Source organism: Aricia agestis, chromosome Z (assembly GCF_905147365.1).
Source record: "Aricia agestis chromosome Z, ilAriAges1.1, whole genome shotgun sequence".
Taxonomy (NCBI): Eukaryota; Metazoa; Arthropoda; class Insecta; order Lepidoptera; family Lycaenidae; genus Aricia; species Aricia agestis.
The window spans coordinates 36585353-36612931 of record NC_056428.1 but is presented as its reverse complement, the minus strand read 5'-3'; the positions used below and the strand labels follow the sequence as shown (position 1 = coordinate 36612931).

Below are 27579 nucleotides of genomic sequence, written 5' to 3'. Positions count from 1 at the left end.
TTATAATACTTTAGGGTGTGTTCCTCATATATTGTGAAAGTAGCGGCGCTGCAAGAGTAACTTTTTTTCACCTTTCATGACGAGGGGCCGCTTGTCCATACAAATCATAAAAAAATAATATAAGTGACACATACGCACCATGTATATTCCATGAGTACAAGTTTACTATAAATAATGCAAAGGTTACAATTAAAAAAATAAGCAACGTAATTAAGGGTCTCTTGTTATTTTCATAATAATAAGAAACCCTTCATTTTGAAGACAAAGGTTTCGAATTATGTAATGTTCTTGGTATTTTCAGTACAATAACCTTTACACAACACTGACCTCTAGGTAAGGTTGCTTATTGTTATGTGGTCACTGGTCAGAAATGCTAGGTTGCCAGGTATGAACAGGTACCCAACTCAACTTACGTTACTTACTTACATTTGCATAATTTTCAATCTGTGTACTTTCCATTGGTATCGTATTTTGTGAATTGTGAGTTGACAAGTAAGTGTAATAAAAAAAATTTAGTTAAAAACTATAAATTTTATTAGAAATATCCTTGACTGATTTTTTAGGCAACTTACTTGCATGAATTTTTATACAAATAATGTAATTGATAAAAGAAAACATAACTCATGTGGTTATCAGTTGGGTGAAGGTTATAATTTATATTATAGTACCTATACACGGATCTTATACTATTATAGACACCTACATACTACACCTATTTTTGGTAAAAAATAAGACGAATTCTACTTTTTCATTGTCCAATATCCAATGACGCAACTTTGCGATGGTCTTTAATTTTATTAAACAAAAATTTTGACGTGGGAGAGCCATGCTTCGGCACGAATGGGCCGGCTCGACCGGAGAGATACCACGTCCTCATAGAAAACCGGCGTGAAACAGCGCTTCTGCTGTGTTTCGCCGAGTAAGTGAGTTTACCGGAGGCCCAATCCCCTACCCTTTTCCTTTCCCTACCCTCCCCTATTTCCTTCCGTACCCTCCCCTATTCCCTTCCCTACCCACCCCTATTACCCCTTAGAAGGCCGGCAACGCACCTGCAGCTCTTCTGATGCTGCGAGTGTCCATGGGCGACGGAAGTTGCTTTCCGTCAGGTGACCTGTTTGCTCGTTTGCCGCCTTATTTCATTAAAAAAAAATCCATTGGATGCTTCAAATATCTAAATTTTTAGAGCAAAGATACAAGGTGTTTTATAGTTTGAACGTAATACATAAAACTATTACAAAAACATCCGGTTTGAATGAAAGTCGTTTATGTCTGATTGACAATACGCTATTTCACAATGGCGTGAAAAAGTTCAGTATTCATTCGAGCCTTTTATTTCAGTCTTTGCAAGTACAATTTTGAATGCGTTGACCATAATTCACCATAATATTGTATGGACTTTACATAATTTCAAATAGGGTACTATCGTAGAAATGCATAGGCCGATTGCGGACTTACCTAATATGACTAGACGTAACCCGACCAAATAACGTAGGTTTGCCACAATAGTTTGACAGTCTCAATAACATTCGTAGTCTTGTATGACGTCAGGCTGCGTTTCCACTGAAGCGGAGCGGAGCTTAGCGGTGAACGAATTGACCAATCGTGCTATTCCAACGGAATGACAGCGAAGACTTCGAGCACGGTGATTGGTCAATTCGGCACCGCTAAGCTCCGATGCGCTTCAGTGGAAACGCAGCCTTTAGGGTCAATTCAGACCGCAACGCGACGCGTAGATCCATTTCAAAATTTGTACTGCATTGACAGATGTTCAATTGCATGAGACGTCTTGCAAATCTGTCAAATCCATACTTTAGAAATTCGGATGCAACTACGCGTCGCGTTGCGGTCTGAATTGACCCTTTACGGTCTTACCCGTCGTATAGCCTAGATAGGATAATTTGAAACCCGAGCTGCTAAATCCTATTAAAATTTGATTCAACATTAAACATTTATGATGTTCGTATTACACATAGCGTTCTATTTTCTTCGGAATATTTCTAATTTCTTTAAGTTTTTATTATTCGTAGTTTCTTTATTTTTGTTTTTAAGCGATTGCATAGCTTTTATTTTAACACCACCCACTGTGACCCACTGGATCCCGTGCAGCAGCTTACAGTTCCGACTCACAGCTGGCACTCACTGCAACCGTTCCGACTCACTGGAACTCACTGGCACTGGCGACTCAAGCGACAAGACTTCAAGATTCGACCTCCGGTCTTCGGGGGGGAGTGATGTGGCGGTACCCACAATTCGCCTAACATTCCTGCATCGCGCTATCGAAGTCTTCTGAGCGCGTCGGTATATATACGACGGCTAAGATGTATCCCACCAAAAATATGTCCAAGTCGATCTATTTAGTTAAAACGTAAAAGATTTTTAATATTGATATGATAATAACTTACGTAATAACTTGAGGCTGAAGGTCCCCTAGGTAGGGACTGAATAAATTAACCGACTTGGTATTGCATGGATCTCATAATTTTTTACGGTATAAAAACTGAGTTGCGAGACTTGTTTTTTTTACAGGATGTTTTTGGTGGGATCTCACTTCTTTTTGTAGAGTCCTACTTTTCTCCCTTTTGGTACCTTTTACTACTATAAATAACAATAACGATTTTTATAATAAACAAATAAAACTTACAATTAATATTATAATCATTATGTATTTACATATTACTATACTACTTGCCTAATGCCTTTCATGACTATCCAATATCCATACTAATATTATTATAAATGCGAAAGTGTGTTTGTTTGTTTGATTGTGCTTCCTTCACGGCCTAGCGGAGCAATCAATCGACTTGATTTTTGACGTAGACTTAGTTGAAAGGATGAAGAGTAATATAGCTACTTTTGGTCTTGGAAAAACGTCAGGTTTCCAAAGGAGGTTTACAAGAATATTCGTATTTTACGCGATTTTTTAATTCCACGCGAACGAGGCCGCGGGCAAAAGCTAGTGCTTCATATATTATATAGATACCTATTTACAACTATTACTCCTTTGAATGTACGTACGGAAATATCGATGGTACCGGTCGGTACAATGATTCATAAATTGCAATTAATGTAACTTTGTAGTCTCATACATGTACTTATATGGGATTACAAAGTTATTCACGAAGTTAGAAAAAGAGAAAGAAAACTCGACAGCAATAATTATGAAATGTTTATTAGGTTTTCCCTTAATTAAGACTAGATATTTCTCTACCGACGATAAACCGGAGATATTATGATGGTACGGATACAATGATTCATAAACCGCAAATGACACTTTGTAATTCTATACATTTATATGAGATTACAAAGTTATTTACGAAGTTAGTGTATCTAGAAAACTGGACAGAAATTTTGAAATATTTGATTTTTCCCTTGATTTAGACACTAAACACTTATTATATTCTAAATTTGAAGGTTTTATGTCTGCTAGAAGTGCCTTAGACTTTTGGTGATCGGTCAGTCAGTCAGTGACAAAATTAAGAAACTTTAACAAGTTACAGACATTAAACTACTGGTGCAAATTCAATAAAAATTTAAATATACCGTGTTTATACAATGCTTGCTTAGCAACTGAAAATTCAGGCTTATTGGTTTATCCACAATTAAGTTGTAGGGGGTCAATCGAGAAAAGTATGGTACGGCCGTGCCGTTTTTTTGCTCGACTTGGCGGGGGCACTGCCGTGCCCCCAGATTACGTGGGCTTCGGCCTGACCGAGCATACCACCTCGCTCGGTCGGAAGATCTTCCTTTGGTCGCCACAAATATTTAACGTTATATTACAACCACAAATATTCAAAGTTATTTTTATCTTCTCTTCATTTGTATAATGTATAATATTTGTGTTTATGTTTCACACTTTTCTTTGTCTCAAGAACAATACAGTCTTATGTATATTACGAAGGTATAATATCTTTGTAACATGGCCGATGACTAAACGTCTTTGTACAAAGGATATTTTATATTTTAACCTCATTTCCGATAAAATATTATGTTCTTAAAGGCACGCAAAGTGCTAACACTTTTTATGTCGGATCGCCTTGGGTGAAGCGGTTTGAGACAAATATAAGCCTTTTTAGAGTTCCGTCTCCAAAGGGTAAGAACGGGTTACTAAGACTTCGATGTCTGTCCGTCTGTCTGTCTCCAGGCTGTATCTCAAGATTCTGATATTTTAACAGATTATGTATTTCTGTTGCCGCTATAACAACAAAACGAAATAAAATTAATATTTAAGGGGGCTCATACAACAAATGCATTTCTTTTTGCCTTTTTTGTTAGATATCAACAATGACAAAGTGGCTAACACTTGTAAATTTTAATATTCACAAAATGCTTAATTATATAGCTTCTTTCACTATTAATCATTATTATAATAATTATAATATTATGAATGTGAGCGTGGAAGTTTGTTACGCTTTCACGCAAAAACTATGAAACTTTGTCACAATACTCTTGGGACTTGGACGCATCAGAAATAACATAGGACACTATATTATTTAAAAAATATATTTTTACGACAAAAAAAAATTGATGTGGACGCGGACCAAATCGCGGGCAACAGCTAGTAATAAAAGAAATATTTAAAGGGAGCTCTTATTATAAGTTAATAATAGCTTTACGGAGCCTTCGTGCGCGAGCCGAATAACGACTCGCACGTGGCCGATTTTTTTGTAAGGGGAAAATGCATAGGCATATCCCGACAAGTTTGGGAATGAAACTAATACTTCGAAGTAGAAACTTTTTTTGCCGCGATCGTGTCCTTTTTTTTTGATCGGTTAAAAATTATTAAACTCCCGCCAGGCGACAAACTTTGATCGAAAATTCGTGAGATGAAACGAAACTGTAGCAAAAAATGTATGCCCGGCAAGCGCCAGGCATACATTTTCTGCTACAGTTTCGTTGTTGCAGTTTCGTTGTGTTCGCTGTAGCGGGCGCTACAGTTTCGTTTTTACATCTGCTGACAATCCTGGAGTGCAACCCATTGTTATTTCCAGTTTTTAATTGGGACTCTTTGATGTTACTATTATTTCTATTCCTCTCTCTTTCTCTCTTGCGCCGGCTTGTTTTGATGGGCTCCCAAGACTGCGAATTCGCCTCGCATCGCAAAAATCTGCGACAAAACACTAAATACGACATTTCGATGCGATGCGAATTCGCACGATCCATCTGAAATGCTTGGTCACCCTTAAAGTGACGTCATACCCTTGTTTCTAGATCCGCGACTACATAGAGCCCCTGGAAATCATGGTGTCCTTGCTGGCCGCCATCGCTCATGACATGGACCACCCTGGCGTCAACCAACCCTTCCTCATAGCCACTTCGAACCACCTAGCTGCGTTGTATCGGGTAAGAATTATCTATATCATACAGCATTCTGCATGACTGGTGAGACATGTTCAATATTCGAGGACTGATTATTAGGGTATTATATTAGTTGAAAAAAAAAAACAATTGATCACTAAGTAAATGTAGCTTAAAGTTTAATTATTTACCCAACGCATATACGCACGCGCGGGAGGGGCATGCCGCCGCGCTAGCCGCATAGTAATTTACTAAGTGTCCATGATTCATTTATTTAAATGGAAATTTGGTAAAAAATTAAGTACCTGATTTTATTGCATAATCGAGAATCGAGTACCGAGTACTCTCCTTAAGTATTGATCGTGTCTCACCAGTCATGCTGGAAGCATATTATATTCTATACTTATGTTATAAATGTGAAAGTGTGCCTGTCTGTTACTCGCGTTCGGCGTAAGTAACATTAAGTTATAAGTATTAAGAGCCTACTGTCAAAAAGCTAGCCCCGCCTGTACACAACGCTATCCTCCAATCGTGATACAATGATTCCATGAATCGTGCTTCCGGGCAATCTGCTTTACACTGCAGCTAAAATAGTGAACAATTCGCGTAACAACGGTTCCCGCATTATAGCACGAAAGTAAAGTCGTAAGTCCTAAAAAATGTTTTGATGATTACCTAAAAATTAAATACAATACTAATATTTCCTTTAGCTATTATTTTATAAAATATGTGATTATAGTAGTGCAAGTTGTTTAATGATAGTACTAACTCAATAAGTGTAAAAGATATTTGTTGAAAAGCCGAGAAAGATTCATAACTTCGAAAAATATAACTATCGAGACAAAATAAGTGAATCATGTTTTCCGTTAGTCAAATATCAGATAAATATACAATGATTAAATAAATCTCAATTTCATTTGAGTCAATCGTCTTCCGGGATCGTAATACTTATTAGAAAACACAGCAAAATTTGACAGCCCGTTCTTAATTCGTAGGTAGATGGCGGACCTTTTTGGAAATTCAATGTAAGTCCGTACTAGTAGGTACTTATACGTAGTTCTGCTGCTTAGGAATCAACTTCTCTGATAGTACCACTATGGAATTTGGTAGCAGGTAGTACTTACATAAAATATCGCACAGAAAGTATTATTGTATGTACCTGGTTTCTTAGATTTTCACAAGAGTTTATCTTTTCACTAGTGCTTTTCATATATGTCAAAATGTTATTCAGTCAGTAACGCTATTAAAAAATAAACACCTTTTAAAAACCGGGTTCAAAGTAGTATGCTTAATGAGAATAATAATTGGAATTTCAACTCTCTATCTAGGGTATGTTATTCGAATATTCGAAAACTTAACTATATTATGTGTAAAAGTAACTATGTCATTTACAAATATTTATGTTTATAAAAGTAAAAATTAGAATTGCTTACTTCGTAGTATTAACAAAATAGGTTGTACATGTTTATACGAAGTTTTTTGTTACTTTTGTTCAGAGTTTTCAGCATTTTTCAAAAATTTTGAATTATTCGAATAATATTCGAATTATTCGAAAACTTTTGTAAAATATTCGAATATTCGAATAGTAAATTAGTCGAATAATAACCTTTCCCTGTCTCTACCTGATTTATTAATTATATAACTACTTATTACAACAATAATATTTCGATTACATAACCATTTAACTGAAGTTGACTACAATACCGAGGATTATAATATGAACAATTAAACAATTAATTATTCTTGGACGGTAGTGAGTGCACTGCCATGAGATATACCCGTGTATATTGCTGAGACAAGGCTCACTTTTCCATTCGACGGGAGGCAAAATAACTGTGAATAGATTGTTGAGGTATTGAAGGTTGAAGGATCTCTAATAAGCTTTTGTTAATAACCACTTTGTACGACGATTACAGTTGTCGGATTCCCTTATTCTTAAGATGTTTGTGGTGGACAAACTAGGGCGACAATTCTGCATCGCGCTATTGAAGTTTTCTAAGTGCAGCGGTTTATATGCGACATCTGAAATCATAATATAATGGCCTGGTCTAGCATACCATCTTGCTCGGTTGGAAGGTTTTCCTTTGCATCCACCACTCATTTTACACGTCCGCTTTATCGATTGCTCTTACGCTGTTAATATTTACATAATGCCATATTATGACGAATGAATAAATTTAACGCCCCACATCAAGAATACTTTCCGTACGGCTCAATACCAGTTCCGTAGACGCAGCTTTGACATCATTAACATTTTCTACAAAATATTTTCAATAACTCACTAAAAAGTAAACAATTAAGGAATAAAGCAAATCAAGTAGAAAATATAGGAAAAATTACGTCTGAAAACAAAATAAAGAAATATGTTCATTTACAGTTTGTTGAAAAGCATATTATTTATTTACATTACAACATTTAGAAATAAACATCGAATATTATCGAAACACGGGATTTGTTTGTAAAATGGACTTTAAAGTTTTGATTAGTTTCCGCTTTGAGCATCACCTGTTTCTGAAGCGTGGCTAGGGACGGTTAGAAGCAAATGTAATATCGACTTAGTAGACGGTTCTGTTTCTACGGATCCTTTTATGTATAACGAACTCGTGAACTCTGATTCTGCTTGAATCGAATTAATGCAGCTTCCATGTACTTTTACGCATTGGTGTGATTGATGAGTTAATAAAATTACAAACCGACGCGATGCAATGTGCGTTATTACTGATTGCAATATTATATCATAATAGACAAATATGACACATTTCACGTGGGAGAGCCATGCTTCGGCACGAATTGGCCGGCTCTACCGGAGAAATACCACGTTCTCACAGAAAACCGGCGTGAAACAGCGCTTGCGCTGTGTTTCGCTGAGTGAGTGAGTTTACCGGGGGCCCAATCCCCTACCCTATCCTCCCCTGTTCCCTTCCCTTCCCATCCCTACGCTTCCCTATTACCTCTTAAAAGGCCGGCAACGCACCTGCAGCTCTTCTAATGCTGCGAGTATCCATGGGCGACGGAAGTTGCTTTGAGTTGAGTTTGCTCGTTTGCCCCCTTATTTCATTAAAAAAATATATATGACGTGGCTAATCCTAAGAGCCGGGACACAAAAACAGTGTCAGTGCCACAGGTGTTATTAAAAATTCAAAGATAACGCATCGTGAGTTTCTACGACGCGACGTCGTGCCGTGAATCGTGGCACGTAACGACGTAGTTTTTTAAAACCAGCAGGTTTATTAAAAGACGAGTAAATTGTTCAATGTTTTGATGCTCTCTAATGTAACAATTTATTTACTTAATTGACTTAACATACCTACATACATCTTTATATTATAATGCCGTGAGAATCGGGCTTATAGGATTGATTTTAGATACCTATAGAGCAGAACAATGCATTATCGCGTCCAAGGAAAACAAAATAATCGGCCAAGTGCGAGTCGGACTCGAAAGTAAACAAAAAATGTGTTTTTTGTATGGGAGCCTCCCTTAATTATTTATTTTATTTAAAAATTATTATTTAAGGCCTTTGTGAAAATTTCAAGTGCCTACCTCTTTTCATTATTGATTGCGAGCCCCCCCCCCCCCCCCCCCTCCTTAAATATTAACTTTATTTTATTTTTAGTATTTGTTGTTATAGCGAAAACAGAAATACACAATCTGTGAAAATTTCAGAAGTCTAGCTGTAGCGGTTTTTGAGATACAGCCTGGAGACAGACGGACAGACATCGAAGTCTTAGTAATAGGGTCCCGTTTTTACCCTTGGCTTATAATTAACTGATCACCAGAAATAGTAACATTTCACAGACAAAAATAGTAAACGATCACCAAAATACAGACCACCATTTTAATGTAAAATGATAAACATCTTAAAACCAAAAATAGTAAATGATCACCAAAATTAGTAAATGATCACCAAAAGTAGTAAACGATCACCAAATTAGTAAATGATCACCAACATCATACTAGCATTTTGATGTAGAATTATGAACAAAGTATATATTTTCATTTTGCTATCCTATTAAAGAAAAATGAATAAAAAAATCATTGCTAACTGAACCGGAGAATAATAAAATAAAATAAAAAGTAATAAAATTAAGAAATTAAAAAAAAACCCCGCCAAACAACTTAAAAAAGTAATTAAATAATATTAACTGCCTTTAAGTTCAAATAATTCCTAACGTGTGTAAAGTAATATTTTAGTCCATAATTATTGTTGTCACGGTGTGTCGGGGGACCGCCAAGTAAACTACAAATTACAACCGCCAAGTCGCTGATTATCTCGATTCGGTGAACATCCTTAAACTATAATGTGATGTGAAATCAAACATCTACATTAGCGGTCCCCCGACACACCTTGACAACAATAATTATGGACTAAAATATTACTTTACACAAGATAGGAATTATTTGAACTTAAAGGCAGTAAATATTATTTAATTACTTTTTAAAGTTGTTTGGCGGGGTTTTTTTTAAATTTCTTAATTTTATTTTATTTCATACTTTTTAAACTTGTGTTGGTTATAGTGCAGAATAATTCCTATCAACAGAATCATATTCTCATGATTACGTCCATCTATCAATGTCCTTTTCAATGAGGCCGTCCGCCGTTAAATTGAGCCCAAACATGAAACCTCCACTTTGGGTTCATACGAAGCTCGATTCCTATAGAATCCAGGTGATGCTGCAGCAGCAGCATGTAAATATTTACAGTCTATCTACTTCTTACTGGTTGTCGCAATAAAAATGAGCCCAAACACGAAACCTCTGCTCTAAGTTGGCGAGGAGTTGGATATTTTATTGATTACCAGGTGGTGCTGCAGAACCAGGTCAACTTTTCATTAATATGTGTATACGTATATTGTATATTCACAAATGTCACGAACTAGAATGAAATATAAAACCCATCAAACGACTAAAAGTTGCTAACGGCCTTTCACGAACCAGATAAACCCTGATTGTCCAGCACTAGAATTATAGCTAAGAACACTCTCGATCATGTCAGCTTTCAAACAAAAAAACTAGATCAAAATCGGTCCACCCGTTTGGATGCTACGATGCCACGGACAGATACACACACAGACAAACAGACAGACAGACAGACACATCAAACTTATAACACCCCTCTTTTTTGTCGGGGGTTAAAAACCAAATTTGAACTACATTATAATTTTAAAATGAGAAACAAAATAGAATTATATCTCGTTATTTGACCATCTTAAATAAATAATTATAATAATAATATTATGGCCTTTGCCCAGCAGTGGGACACTGTAGGCTGATAATAATAATAATAATATAATGATATATATTATATATAGATAATATAATTTAAACAGAAAATATGCTTTGTCACAACAAGAAACGCAGAGGCATATATCAGCGATGAATGATTTACTTGAAGTGACTCGTTATAATGAGGAACGGGTTTACTCTTTATTGAGAGTCAACGGTTCCTCAGACAAAGTAAATCATTCTGTTTTGAATAGTATAACTGATATAATATGTTCCAGGCAGAAGGTACATACTGAATGCCCACAAATTGCTTTGTTCAGTGATGAATTAGGTAAGGACTTAGGTATTTATTTAAATAGGATGTGTATTGGACAATCATTTTCCAATTTCTGTATGCCTGGAGCTACTTATAGTGAAATAATGTGCAGGGCTTTGGCTATGACTTATTGTCCGAATACAACATTAATAGTTTTAGTTGGGAGGAAGGGAAAATTAAACAAAAAACAAATGACCGAATTTCTAGATAAATTATTTATTATTGAAAATATTAATAATGTTATCTTGTTTACTTTTCCCTATATACAAATGTTGCCAAAGAGATATAATAAAGAAAACTATTCTAGGTATCAACTGAACAGCCTAATGTATACTGCTGTAAATAATAATTGTATCATTTTAAATGACTCACATAAGCAATGTCAGGTTGTAGACATTAATAATTTAGATTTTAAGTTATCCACCATGACAAGAGATAAGTACTTCTTATCTAATTTTTATAAAAGACGAATAGCCAGGTTGCTATTTAACTTTTTAGATTTTAAACAAGCCAAGTGTTTGGCTTCAGAGACTACTGCTTCTATTGAGCAGAATTATACTAGTCATAATATTAACGAATTGGAATATGTTCCAAATATTTATTTAAATTAGATAATAAGACAATGGAGGACATCTCTTGCGGAAATAAATTTAGTATTGAAAATCCTACCAATAATTTATTAGACTCAAATATATTAAGTAAGAATAAATGTAATTTGATTAATCTGGTGCATCAAAATTTACAAGGTATGGTAGGTAAAGAACTTGAAATTGAGTTATTTTTAAAGGAATTTAACATTGATATTATTTGTATATCTGAACACTGGTTCAGACAATATGAACTCACTTTCAATTTCAATAACCACCAGATAGCTAGTTCGTTCAGTAGAGAAAATGCCATTAGAGGCGGCTCTTTAATATTAATTAGAAATAATTTAAAATTTAAGGAACGTAAAGATATTGTGAGTCTCTCTATTGAACGAACAATTGAAGTAGCTTGCATAGAGCTAAGTCATCTTATTATTGTGGGTGTATACAGGCCTCCTTCAGGGTTATTTGATACCTTTGAACAAACTATGGAACAAATACTGTCAAAAATATGTGCATCTAACAAAAGGGTTATTATATGTGGAGACTTTAATATTAATTTATTGGATTTAAATTCCACAACTGTTAGATTCACATCTTTATTTAAATCATATAACCTTTGCAATTTGTTTCATGAACCTACAAGAGTCTGTGAGACCACAGCTACTTGTATTGATAACATATTTACAAATCTCATTCCCGATAAAAAAGAAATAATTAATAAGTTAAGCTCTGATCACTGTGGACAGTTAGCATCATTTAATGTCAATTGCGATAATAACGTAAAGGATAATCTTGTGTTTGTTCCTGTGACTACAAAACGTATTGAGCAATTTAGAAGTAAATTAAATTCAAATATTCAGTCATTGGGTAGATCAAATAGCTCAGATGAAGCTTTTAATAATTTGTTTAAGGTAATAAGAACAAAATTTAATACAGTATTTACTTCTAAAACAGTTAGAAACGATAATAAAAAAACCAGATTTATTGAATGGGCAACTAAAGGAATTAAAATAAGTAGGCAAAGATTATATGATTTATATGATGAGAGGTGTAGCAACAGTAGTGAATCATTTAAAGCATATGTTAAAAATTATTCTAAAACCTTCAGAAAAGTTTGTAAAGCTGCTAAGGCTCTATATATCAAAAATAAAATTAAAAATTCTAAAAATAAAATCAAAACTACATGGAAGGTTATATCTGGTGAGACTGGAAACGTCACCTGTCGTAACACTGATTTTGAATTATACTTTGAAAATAAAAAGATTACAAATAATCTCGAAGTTGCGACGGTTTTTGAAAAGTTTTTTGCTGACATTCCGGTCTCAACTACAAAAAATCTAAATTCCTCACCAGAAGCTGCTGAAAAGCTACTCAGAGACAATGTAAAGGAATGTGATGTCAATTTCAAGTTTAGGGAAATTAGCCCTAGAGATATTATTGATACCTTTAAATTGTTGAATATTAAAAATACTACTGATCTCTGGGGCATGTCTACAAAAATTATTAAATCGATAATTGACATCATAGCTCCTCATCTGGCAATAATTTTCAATGACTGCATTAAGAGTGGTGTTTTTCCTGACTTAATGAAGCACAGTAAGGTCGTACCTTTATTTAAAGCGGGAATTAAATCAGATCCGATTAATTACCGGCCTATTTCGATTTTACCGACTCTTAGTAAAATATTTGAAAAAATAATTTTACAGCAATTACTGTTACATTTTAATTTAAATAATTTATTACACAATAACCAATACGGTTTTACTAAGGGTCGTTCCACAACGGATGCTGGTATAGGTCTTCTTTGTAGCATATTTGAAGCTTGGGAGGAGTCACAGGATGCCTTAGGTATTTTTTGTGACCTCTCTAAGGCATTTGACTGTGTCGAGCATGCTACTTTAGTCAAAAAATTGCACCACTATGGCATAAGGGACTCAGCACTCAGCCTTTTGACTTCTTACCTCAAAAATAGGACTCAAAGGGTTGAAGTTAATAGTAAAAGATCCAATGGGACCAAAATAGAATTAGGTGTACCACAGGGATCCATTTTAGGACCATTTCTTTTTCTCATCTACATTAATGACTTACCTTATCTAGTTAAGGATAATGAGATAGTACTTTTTGCTGATGACACTTCACTTATTTTTAAAGTGAAGCGACGGCAGTCAAATTACGACGAGGTAAATAGTGCTCTCTCAAAAATAGTACATTGGTTTAATGTTAATAACTTACTTTTAAACTCTAAGAAAACCAAATGTTTAAAATTTACTTTGCCCAATGTTAGGCAAGTTCAAACCAATTTACTATTAAATGATGAGAAAATGAATTTGGTGGACTCCACTATATTCTTAGGCATTACATTAGATAGTAAATTACAGTGGGGTCCTCATATCTTGCAGGTAAGCTCAGTTCTGCAGCATATGCAGTCAGAAAAATTAGGGAAATTTCTGATGAAGACACGGCAAGACTAGTTTATTTTAGTTATTTTCACAGCAGAATGTCTTATGGTATCCTTTTATGGGGAAACGCTGCCGACATCAATACAATTTTTGTGCTGCAGAAGCGAGCTATACGCTCAATTTATAAAATGTCAGCTTTTGAATCTCTGAGAGAAAAGTTTAAAGAAATTGGTATTCTAACTGTTGCTTCTCAATACATTTTGGATAATGTATTGTATGTTAGAAAGAATTTAACTAAATTTAAAACTAAAAGTGATAGTCACGGTAGAAACACTAGAAATAGGCACAAGCTGGAAATACCAGTGATCAGACTTAGCAAAATAAGTAAATCTTTTAAAGGTCAATGTATACGCCTTTACAATAAAATCCCGGAAAACGTTCAAAATCTATCAATTAATAAATTTAAAAAAGTAATTAAAGAACGTTTGTGTGCCAAAGCCTACTATACGGTCAAAGATTTCCTAAACGATAGCACATCTTGGGAGTAGGATGGCTGCTTGCAAGGCTGCTTCTACATATGTGACTTACAATTGTGTATTCATATTGTATAGATTAAGTTATTTACATTGTAAATTTTATTTTTTTAAAAGACAAATTTTCCACTTTTTTACTAAAAAGTGGCCCCGTGCGAGTTTCTTACGCCGGTTCTTCTCGCCGGGTTAGTTCCCGAACCGGTGGTAGGCAACATGTAGTTCAACATTCTGAAAATATTTGATTCAAATTTATTCAGAAATAAAACAATTTTTATTTTTATTTATTTTTATTTATATCGGGACTCAGTATAAGTATCTTCATACCAAATTTCAGCAAAATCGGTTCAGTATTTTGGGCGTGAAAAGGCTGTAACCTCAGACAGACACTCATTCGCATTTATAATATTACTTAATTACTTATTAGTACATGTAAGACTCTCATCATCCAATCTAATATTTTAAATTAGAATGGGTGGGTGTCCGTCTGTTATCCCTTCAGGTCCAAACTGCAATAATATGGAGTTATAATACTTCCTTGTTAATTATATGCTTACATTTTTTGTCAATCGTAGTGATATTTTATTTGGACCGAAATATCGCATTGATTTGCTCGCAAGGATTTGGTGATAATTTGCTATATTATTTGGTGATCATTTACTATATTTGGCGTTCGATTACAATTTAAAGTGTAGTCGTGACAAAAATAGCTAGTAGTATTGCAATTTTAGACTTTCTTTTTTTGGTGTTCAGTAACTTTTTTTTTGTAGTATCAGCATCATTTTTAGGGTATCAGCGCATTTTTTGGTGGTCATTATATTTGTTCCCTTTACTCTTTGGGTACGGAACTCTAAAAATGTCTATGTATTGTACAAATTAGATATCAAGGACTCACTGTTACTTTAGGGTCTACTAATAAGAAGATTATTGACCTTAAAGCTATTACTAAATACCAGCTATTTTATATTCACTTTCGTTCCAGAATACATCCGTACTGGAGAATCACCATTGGCGATCAGCGATCAGCTGCCTCATCGAAAGCGATCTCCTGGAAGCACCGGAAGTGCGGCAAAAAGTGGAGAACCAAATCAGCTCGCTCATCCTAGCGACAGACATCACCAGGCAGCAGGAGTTCCTGAACCAGTTCAAGGTCAGTGCTAGTTGCTTAAGAATACTTTTAGTCACTCTTAAATAAGTTGCATACCGTGTCTGCAAACATAAATATTGACAGCTCGTGAATGAAGCCTAATCTAGGCCCGTATAGGCCGCTTGATCGCTTTGCTAAAATGGAAGCCGCAATGCTTAAACTGTAGGTACCTACCTAGATCCCTTGGTGGGGTCCCAAGTTGCGTAAAGCATTTCCCCATGTAAAAAAGGTCCTTTGGTGGGGCGAGGAATTCCGCTTGACTAATTATTACTAATTAGTGAAGTGGATGTGAGCAGGGAAGTCGCCATTGGTAGATTAATGTTCGGACGGATGGTTATTAGTAGATCGCGATCAGACGATGACTCGTCGTTATTGGTAGATATTGTTTACATGCACCGATTTTCCCCTCCAGTTTTGCCAAACCATATCTTAAAGTTGTACGTAGCCTATATTAATTAAGGGCTATTTAAGTATATTAGATGCTCATCGAAAAACGTGTATAAACATTTTACGGTATTAAAAAGGTAAAAGCTTAGAAGTGGATCTTCTTTGATGTTGCTCAAATTGACCAGCTATAAATAATTGACCTACAATATAATATGGCAAATGCGTCTAAGATATCGACGTTATCCCGTTTATGAGGAAATTTCTTTTTAACCCGATGTCCTTGGAAGGTTTTTGTGTGAGTGCTTCAGCACGATTGGGTTGGAAATACCACGGTATTTTACGTCACTTTCTTATTTTAGACGTTTCGGCTACTTTACCTGTTTCATCACTTCTTGATAAGTGCCGAATTGGCTATTCACGACTTATCTGAGTTGTATATAGCCTATCCGGCACTTATCAAGAAGTGGTGAAAGATCCCCTAAATCATCATGAATATTCGCGTAAAGTATAAAAAAAAGAAATCATTTAAAATTTAAAAGTGACTAGATCTAGTTTACATATTTTCTATTTACATTGTAAATTTAATTTTTTTTTAAGACAAATTTTCCACTTTTTTACTAAAAAGTGGCCCCGTGCGAGTTTCTTACTCCGGTTCTTCTCGCCGGGTTAGTTCCCGAACCGGTGGTAGGCAACATGTAGTTCAACGTTCTGAAAACATTTGATTCAAATTTATTCAGAAATATAACAATTTTTATTTTTATTTTATTTTTTTATCTAGTTAGTACATTCAACGAATATACGTTTACACTTTACAAGTACAGAGTGCTTATACTTGGTACCTGCTAATGTACTAAGATTGCAGTACGGTCTAATTCAATGGTTCAAACAAATGCCAGTTTCTGTGTAACTTGGTCATTAACAAAATTTAATAGTTGGGGAGGGCAAGAGGGGGTTTCGGGATAAGCTCGAGCGTGTCAGATTAAGCTTGTATAGGCTTCCGACATGTGTCTAGTTATCATGGTATAGAAATCAGATTTCTCACATGGTAGGTTATTTTTTTTTATATTAAAACGTCATCAGATCTGTCAGATTAAGATAGGGGATGTTTAGTATACCTCAAAGAAGCTTCCATATAAAGCACTGGCGATTCAAAGGTTAGGTAAGCCTGTAGGGACATTTTAAAATATAAAACAATAAAGCTTCATATTTTCCTAACTAAGCTTCGCAGATATTTTATTTTGCACTAAACTAAATGATTTAGTCATTGTTGTCTAAAATATATAAATTATAATTAACCTAAATAATCAATTTTCTGGATATAATTTCTTTTTCAAAACTTTAAAATGGCTGCAGTTTCTAAACCCACCGCTAAAATAAAAAACGCTCTTATTATTTTCTTATCAGTTTTACCTAGTGTAAAAAACCTACTAGGTCTCCATGACGACATTTATACGTGGGAGAGCCATGCTTCGGCACGAATGGGCCGGCTCGCCCGGATAAATACCACGTTCTCACAGAAAACCGGCGTGAAACAGCGCTTGCGCTGTGTTTCGCCGAGTGAGTGAGTTTACCGGAGGCCCAATCCCCTAACCCCTACTCTATTCCCTTCCCTACCCTCAACTATTCCCTTCCCTACCCTCCCCTATTACCCTATTCCCTCTTAAAAGGCCGGCAACGCACTCGCAGCTCTTCTGATGCTGCGAGTGTCCATGGGCGACGGAAGTTGCTTTCCATCAGGTGACCCGTTTGCTCGTTTGCCCCCTTATTTCATAAAAAAAAAAAAAAAAAAAAATTACGCTCGAGTGACTACAAAATTAGCACCTTCCCCTACCCTACTATAAGTTCAATATTATTTATTTATATCAGGCTTCAAAGGCCCATACAATATATACCTTAATGACTAACAACATACATATAAATTATATACACTTAATTACTACACTTTATCACGAGTTATCGGCGAGGTGACGCGCGCTTCATTCCGGAGTCTCCCCCGGAACCTTCGGCAGACCACATCAGTCGGCCAGAATTCCTCCGCTTCAAAGGTCGACAGAAGATGCGTCGGTACTCTCACCACAAAGGAACTGAAGTTGACCTTGTGGCGAGACTGCATACGTTCGACCCTCAAGTGGAGGGATGTCTTCTTACTGATGTAGTAATTGACGACGTCCAATAAGACCAAATAAACAACCAAAAGGGCGCACTGCTTTAATTTGTTAGGTACTTACGCAAATTTTACTCGCGTTTACGCACACACACTCACAAACTACGCTATCCTTTCGATTTACATTCGTATTTGCTTGCCAATATACCGTTTTCTTTCTTATACTAATTTATATAAATAAAAATAATTATCAAATTGCTTAGTTTCTTCTAAACCGATTTGGCATAAATATTTTAGCCCGAAGTAATTTAAGTAAATTTATTTAATTTCTTAGAGTTGTTAATTATGATGATCACACAATTTTACGTACGATATACTAAACAATTTTACGAGTAACTGTAATTTACTTGACGGGAGTTAATTGCACACTCAAACGCCGTGTGAGAACAAAAGTTTTAGTGTTTGCACCTACGTTTTCGGCTTACAAACTATAAACTTTTACGTCACAATCTTTGAGTTTCAAAACAGATGCACAATTAAATAAGTAAAATATTAGATTTTAACAGTATTTATATAATAGTCTAAAAATGTCTTGTAAAAACCGATTGGCGAAGAAAGTTTACACATAAAAATGTGGCTAACTTAGGACTTGTCGCTTCTATTAGCGCTTACGGTGCCAAATATGCATAATGCAATCCTACTATCCTGCTTCCTACTATCCTACTTCCTACTTTCCTACTTTCCTACTAATATTATAAAGGCGAAAGTTTGTTTGGATGTATGGATGTATGGATGTGTGGATGTATGGATGTTTGTTACTCTTTCACGCAAAAACTGCTGAACGGATTTTAATAAAACTTTACAATAATATAGCTTATACATCAGAATAACACATAGGCTACAATTTTAACCGACTTTCGAAATGGAGGAGGCGTTGTGTTCGTTTTTTTGCTTCAACGATTACTCCGCCGTTTGTGAACTGATTTTCAATTTTTTCTATTGGTGTATTAGGTTATCATTCCAATTTGGTACCATATTCATAAAAATGGTGACCTGATGAAGAGATCCATAAGAAATCGAGGGAACTCCTCAAAATTTATATGGAAATATGTGGTGACTTTGGTTTCGTGAGCAGTATTCTAAGCATATGCTACCAACAAGTAAGATTTTACACTAAGGTATACCTTGGTTCGGATGGTGCTGAGAGAACTCCTGATTCTTTATAGATACAAGTTTGGGAGTTTCGACGTTGTTTTAAGAGCGGAAAGCATATGCTACTATGCAAATTACCTTCATCTTAATCATCATCACTACCATAAACCGTTATGGAGCCATGTATCGTCCCGTTTTGACCCTATTATTGGTATTTTTCATAGTCTTTTAAGATATATACCTTAAACCGCGAGTAACACCGCGGGGCACAGCTAGTGCTTAATAAATTATTATCTATGATCAGGTGTGCTAACGCACCACGGAGGCAGCGGGGGGTTGAGTGTTTTTACCTTTAAAAGTTCGCGCATATTATGCTGCAGCGTGACAAAATGCAGCGCCTCGCAAAATGCATCGCACATTGATGGCTGCAGATTGTCAGGAGAGTGGCGGTGTAAACGGTGCACAGTTTGCTTCGCAATCATGTGATCCGCTGTGAGCCTGCAACCCAACACAATGTGCAGTATTATAACAGTGTGTACTGTGTATATAACTCAACACATACAACTTGTATTCAAGCTTTACGATCCCCCGTCACACTGCGGCTCTGCATTATGTGCGCGATCCTTAAACCATCAATTACTCACTTCTCCCCCTCCACGTTGTACCCGCGACAGAAAGTTACCAAACTAACTTCAAACGCCCACGCTGTAATTGAGTTACATAAAATTAAAAGTATTTTTAACAAAGTTGCCCGTTTATTAACTACATGTTAAACAGCAGCAGCAGTTTTTACATGGGAGAGCCATGCTTCGGCACGAATGGGCCGGCTCGACCGGAGAAATACCACGTTCTCACAGAAAACCAGCGTGAAACAGCGTTTGCGCTGTGTTTCGCCGAGTGAGTGAGTTTAACGGAGGCCCAATCCCCTACCATATTCCCTTCCCTACCCTCCCCTATTATCCTATGGGATATTATTAAATGCACATCAGAATAATTTTTCAGCACACTTCCTTAACTCCGCTAATTAACTGAATGCATACCAGAAAAACTAATGCTGATCAAAAAAAACAATTGATTAACTGAACATGTCCTTCAAAAAAAACTTAAACATCATACAAAACGAGACGACCTTTATAACCGAATTCACACCAAAAATATGGTTCATACATCGGATATATTATTTGTAAAACTAAAATTTAAATTGTTTATCAAAAATACTAACTTGCACTCTAAATTGGACAATCTTACAACGGAATTTCTAAAAACGATATCGAAAGGCGCACCACAATAAAATCAATTTCTATTATCAAAACAAGTCTACAAATTGACAAATCGTGCAACTAAAATATTTTTAAACCTAACTTTATTTTCTTTTTGTTTCTCTGTTTTACTGAAAAACATGTTGGGGCCTCCTCATCTAACGCCGCACTCACTCCTTTGCGCTCGCTCTTTACTCTTTAACGACCACTGATATATCCTGATTTATTTCTGTGTTAGCGACAAAGATTTTTGGTAATTATGATGAGATATGGTGAAAGATTTTATCATACCAAAACTATATAATTCAAGGTTTATATATACAATAGTATGCTGAATTCGCATTATTTAGGGTGCATAATTAGTGTGCAAGTCAGTATTTTGGTGAAACTTTCAAATATTTTGATCGAGAAAAGGGAATATACAGATATTGATTTAAATACATGCCTTATCCTATTCCCTCTTAAAAGGACGACAACGCACCTGCGGCTCTTCTGATGCTACGAGTGTCCATGGGCGACGGAAGTTGCTTTCCATCAGGTGACCCGTTTGCTCGTTTGCCCCCTTATTTCATTTAAAAAAAAAGCTAATTTTGTTTATAAATACTCTTTTAGAGGAGACCGCTAATTTTGGTCGCAGCACCAGATTCTTGTGCTTATAATATTTTACCGTATGGCGCCCGTAACTCTGATGCGCCAAAATTAATTTATCGAGGGGAAACCATAACTTTAACCAGCGAAAAAAATTTGCGACCTTTCCCGTCTCCATACCAAATTTCGTCTCAATTGGTCCAGCCGTTTAAAATAGTGAAGAGGTAACAAACAAGCAGACAGACACACTTTTCTTTTTTTTAGCAGTTTTGTCACATGCGTATAGCTTTTGTGCAAGTGAGTACAATTTCTCCTCTTATTCTCTAAAGCTGGTTTCAGACTACGCTATAATATAAGAATTAATAGCATATAGTATATAGCTCATAGCACAAGAATAACGCGCACCATACATTGTTATGGACACTTATACGCGATATTCTTGTGCTATGAGCTATGATATACTATTATATTATACTTAACTGTTCTTCCTCCTATCACTTCTCTATATATCTTAATATCTCTACTCTACCTCTCTTCTACTAAATTAATCTCCTCCCAATGCTCACAATTTTTACAAATTCAAGCTGGTTGAATGTAACGTGGACAGTCTCCTTTACGCGCTTGATAATATACAATGTGTCCCAACACCGGTGTCCGATCCTTTATTTTCATAAAGTATGGCATATTTTAAATATATATAATAACTTCTAAACAATATGACTTAGCTTAGAGCATAGAAGTAAAGGAATTTATTTAAGAAGAAAATCTCCTCTATCTTTTGAAAATAAAAAAAACGAGTTTAATGCGCTAGATTTTTTACAAAATTTCGATTTTCTTATGGTTTTTCTCCAAGAAATTCATAACATAGTATTGTCTATTGCATAGTTCATAAGTTTATCTATCATATCACATATGAGATCTTTTTTGTGTTCATAGGATATTTACATGAAAAGTATTGGTCAGATTAGTTTGAAATCCAGAGAAAATCTAAAATGGCTGCCGAAATAGCTGTTTTACAATCGTGAGAGAGAAAAAATTTGAGAGCCAATTTGTCGACAAAATATGCCATACTTTATGAGATTAAAGGATCGGTCACCGGTGTCGGGACACATTGTATATTCGGTACAATAAACAGATACGATTTCTGATTATGCAAATTAAAATATGAATAATTTATTGTTGAAATTAATTGTATCAATCGACGGCATTATAAATATCCTGTAAATATTCAATTTCACGTGTGACTGGCTGTAGTTTGTGAAACGGGGGTAATTTTAATTTTAAACACGTTGATATTGTAAGGTTACTGAAACCGAAACTTCAATAGACTAATTTAACTCATATAATTACTTAATTTAACTTTATGTTTGGTAACATAAAAAATTTTAAGTTGTGTTTCAGCTGTCCTTTCGCCTCGACATGGCATGATCATTTTGTTAAAATTGTCCCACTTAGCCCCAATTTCACCAACGACTGTTAAAGTTAACGCTCGAATTAGTATCACGTTACCTCTTTCGTTTTTCTTATGAATGAAAGAGATAACTTGACATTTTAACAAGCTGTTAGCACTAACAGACGTTGGTGAAATTGGGGCTTAATATATTAATATTTTTAACAAGCTTAATATAATATTATACATATTAATAGCTTCACTTGTACACGAGTAGTTAACTCGTATGTAAGAAAATTTTGGAATCCTAATTTGATCCACTTCTCGGTCTTCGATTAGGATGAAATTTTGCACACACTCTGAGTTCTGATGACGATATATGACTAGCTAAGAAAAGTCATTAAATATCCAATATTATGGCGGCCTCCCCAAGATGGCGGACAGGCTATTTGAAATACACCCCCATGATATGGGTATCAAATAAAAGGGTTTGCTGTCAGGAATACGAAAAAAATAGTCCCGTGACTTAAATCCAACATGGCGGACATCCAAGATGGCGCGTTGATTCTCGAAGTGCGTGCTAAAAGCGTGTTTTTTAGTTTTTTAATCTATTAATTATTATATCTCTAACACTGGTTTAAAGTTTAAACTCTGTCCTCCGAACTAATAAAGCTATTTAAACAGCGAATAACTTGTGGTTTCGTCTTTTCACAATTCATATTTCATATACTTATCTAATGTACAAAATTATTACGTGAACTAAAATTATATTTTTGTCATTTCTATAAGTAGAATTTAATTAAAAGGTATGACGTTGAAATTTAATAATATTATCTTTAATAAACGCGGCAGAATTTTGTCTAACAGTTTAAAATTACCTCGTGTCAAGTGTTGAATGATGCTACTATAATTACAATTTCTCAAATATTTTCACCCTGTTATTAATAAATGTTTGAAATATTTTCATGTTCTTTTTACTACTATCTACATTCTACGTACAAAATTAAACACAAAATATAATTTTGAAGGGTTTCTGAGTTAACCAAGGTAGGATTCCAATTGAAACGACTAATACTGTATTCTCAACTCATAACCTACGAATAATATAGCTCATGACATAACACTCGCTGACTATGACATGAAATAGTACGCACCTAATTCATAAAACAGGGTCTCTGAAACTTTTGCTGCTCGAACCCCTTTTAAGGTTTCAAGCAGATGAAAGCCTTTGACTAATCATCACCATCTGGACAATTTTACCTAAAAAATTATAAGATTCAGTCGCGGTCCCTACATGTTTAACAGATGCGTCAATCGTCATCACTCAAATCTTACCCCTGCCCACGAATAGTGACTCCCTTTATTATATCATGGAGAAATGCTTTCCGCATCCCCGGCGGATTGGGGACATCGACTGTGGTACTCTCAAAACGTGGGATCTACCCACTAAAACCACACGGCTCCCTGCCGGCGGAAAGTTACGGAAACTATGAAACCCACCGATAGAATGGATTATGAAACCCTTGGAGGATCGCGCACTTAATTTTGAGAAACCCTGCTTTAAGATAATATTAAATGCTATATGACCTTGGAATGTACTATATATAGGCCCCTCTCAATGATGAGATGATCCATCTCCGGTAACATTGGCTAAAGGATCGTAAAGTACTCGTGATTTCAATCTGTCGAGTTTCAATTACAATTGAACTGATTTTTAGGGTGCCGTCTTCGGCTTACCATCCAAAGCGTTAATTTATATACATATAGGAATGAAAATTTACATTTATTACATACTGTTTACCTACTATATATAAAGCTTAAAATAAATCATAAAAATATTTTGAAACTGAAAATTTGTTTAGCGTCGTTGTGCTCTTTTTGGTGAAGGTAAAAAATCGGTCAAGTGCGGGTCGGACTCGCGTACGAAGGGTTCCGTACCGTCACAGAGCAATATTAAGCCAAAAATTGTGTTTTTTGTATGGGAGCCCCCCTTAAATATTTGATTTATTTTATTTTTAATAGTATTTCTTGTTATAGCGGCAACAGAAATACGTAACCTGTGAAAATTTCAACTCTCTAGCTATCACCGTTCTTGAGATACAGCCTGGAGACAGACATCGAAGTCTTAGTAATAGGGTCCCGTTTTTACCCTTTAGGTACGGAACCCTAAAAATGGTAAACTGGTCAGGACACGCGACCTGATAGAAAATTCGTAAGACGGAGGGGACTATATAGGCAGCCGGCGCGGCGTAGCGTAAGAGATTAGGTAATGTGTATTTATTAATTGCTATGAACAGCTTACAAAAATTAATCTCCTCCTCTATTCCTATTCTCCTCTATTTCTACCGCGCGACGAAAATGTATATAAAATGTATGCCTACCCCTAAATTTCGTTTTCTAATATCCTAACACAGTCTCAATCGTAATTCGTATCGTATCGGTAAATAGTAAATACTAATCACCGTTTAATGTGCTTATTCGTTTAATTAATTAGCATCTGACGTGGAATTAATCCTGGGTATTGCGACAAATTGCATTAGATAATCTCTACAGCGAAGTTATAAATCAAAAATGCTTGGAATTGGACATACGGCATCGCAAGCGGTATGTTAGCGACGCTTTTCATCAATTTCGTACATTTTTCTATTCAAACTTTCCTTTTGGAAATATCGAATGCAAGTTGTCTTAGCACCCTGTTTGCAATGCGCTCGAATTGCGATCGCGATAACTTAGTTTATTTCTACGATTAGTAACTTATATTATTATAGCTGTTTTAGTCACGATCAATATTACTCTACTATGATTTTTGTAAGTAATTTTATGTGCTTACTAGCTAAAGCCCGCATCTCTGCAGCGCCAAAATTCGTTTACCGCGCGGGAATCGTACATTTTTCAGGGATAGTATCATAATATTAATGACTTATTATATTTATTTTGTATCCCTTGCTAAATTTCAGCAGAACCGGTTCAGCGGTTTAAAGGTACATAGGTCACAGACCACAGCACACATATCAACTCGGAAAGGGATCGTCACCGTATCGCCTTTCGCCTCGCCGTCAACCAGGCGTCAACCTAACGTATGCACGTAACCAAAGCGTATCAGTAGCGCCTGCACGTCAACTCGGCTACGGCTAGGCGACGCCTCGCTTACGGCTTAGGGAAGGGGAAAGGGGCAAGGGTGGACGAAGAAACGTAAGCTCGAGTACGAAGAGCCGTAGGCGGGTGGACGACGAGCCGTAAGCGGGGGGACGACGAGCTGTAAGCGGGGAGACTGCTAGTTGAACTCTCGTCGCAACCCGGTTCGAAGCCTGTTCCGAGGCGAGGCGATTACGTTACGGTTCCGCTTAGTGTGCGTTGCAGTACGGAGTTTCATACAAACAATATTGAACGGCTCGAGGCGATACGGTGCCGATCGCTTTCCGAGTTGATATGTGTGCTGTGACCTTAGGTGACAGACACACTCTCGCATTAATAATATGACTAGCTGTGCCACGCGGTGTTACCCATTGTTTACAAGGGAAAATGAATTGTGATATTTTCCCGCTGTAAAAAGTAGCCTATACATACAAACTCACAAACTTTAGCCCTAAAATCGTCCAACAATAGGCATGATGACTATTTTTTTTTTTCTAATCGGTAATTGAAAGACACTTAAAAAATAGAAACATCGTTGAAAGAATGACTCTGATAGCTTAAAAATTCACCAAGATATGACAATTCAAATATCTCATAAAAAAGACCTGCCCGAAACGCTCCATACAAAGTGCTACGAAAGTATGACGTCAGTCTTTCGTAGTTTGTACGCATCGGGAGACAACTTTGTTCGACAGGTATATAAAATATTGCGTTTATGAAACTGGTTTCATAACAAAAGTTGCTTTTAATTGCATAAGTTATCGAATTATATACAAATATTAAGAAATTTGATTGAAAATAAATTCGACTTGAATATCCAACTTTGAAGGCGCATAACAAAAAAAAAATACAAATGCTATCAAGCTGAAATTTTGGGAACACTTATTTTTTACCGTGATTTCTTTATTTTATTAACAAAATTCGCTAATCTTTGACCTTGTCATCATCCCTATTACTTTCATAATCGAAATAACGTTTATAGCAATACAACGTTTGCCGTTTCAGCTATGAGCTGGTACAATATTAGAGAGTATATCATTTCTATATAGGCATGTAGATTTATTGGCACTTGTATGAAATAACCACTTGAAGATAATTTTAATGGGCGCCGTATTACGCATACAGCAATTAAAAATAAATATATCATAATTTGTTATTTTTCCACGTCCAGTTTGTACTTTATATTCTAGGCACTTAGGGTTAGGAAATATCGAAGAAATATTAACATTTTAAATTTAACATTATAAATATCCAAACTGTAACGCACCTTTTTAGTAAACCTATAATTCAAATACGTAAATTTCAATACTACCTTATTACAAAACTAGATACTTTGTATCTAGTTTTTGAAGTCTAAAATAATGAACTTCACCTCATGAACGAATATTATTGTTTCATTATAATGAACGCAGAAATGGTCTGAATTTGTAGAACAAATTCGGTGATTTGGTAATGATCATTGGAAACTATAGTTTGGTAATGACCTTGTAAAATTGATTCGATTTCAAATATTTCCCTTTGGTGAAATGATAATAATAATTGATAATTTGCTAGATACTTACTGAAATATTATAGAATAATTACGGTTAAATTATCAGATCAAATTTTTTGAGTTATGTACCCAAAGATTAACCTGTTGCTTCGAGTTTGTCTGTCCGCATTTTTTTATTGCGAATATTAAAAAATCTCCCAGGTGCAACTTGCGAGTCGGACTTGAAAGGTTTTAGAATCAGAATCAGAATCAGAAATCCGTTATAGAGCAAAAATAGGTCAAAAATTGTGTTTTTTGCATGGGAGCTTAGTGCTTACCCCCTTAAATTTTTATTTTATTTTAAAATAATGATGGTTGTCGTTAACAGAGAAACTCAAAGGCTCGATTTATACGGATCGGCACGATCGAGCGGTATGGCCGCTACACCATGAGATCAAAAGCAATTGTATGTAAATAGCTCGTGCCGCTATCTAAATAAATCATTACATACAATTGCTTAGGATCTCGCAATGTAGCGACTAGCGGCGAAATCGCTATATATCGTGCCGACACATATTAATCGAGCCTTA

At 35.6% G+C, this 27579-nt stretch overlaps 1 protein-coding gene and 1 long non-coding RNA gene across 4 annotated transcripts in view; both read left to right on the top strand.

The window, feature by feature from the left end:
• The window catches only part of LOC121738937 (cGMP-specific 3',5'-cyclic phosphodiesterase-like), a 222251-nt gene that overhangs the window by 126031 nt on the left and 68641 nt on the right, over positions 1-27579 (top strand). For all 3 annotated transcript variants that reach the window (XM_042131222.1, XM_042131220.1, XM_042131221.1), the window contains exons 6-7: positions 5209-5340; positions 15339-15506. In XM_042131222.1, coding sequence (XP_041987156.1) covers positions 5209-5340; positions 15339-15506 — 300 coding nt within the window. The remainder of the gene's footprint in view (positions 1-5208; positions 5341-15338; positions 15507-27579) is intronic.
• On the top strand, positions 22021-26748 carry LOC121738942. The gene is made up of 3 exons (XR_006037367.1): positions 22021-22115; positions 22248-22250; positions 26735-26748. It is a non-coding gene; the product is annotated as an uncharacterized LOC121738942 (long non-coding RNA).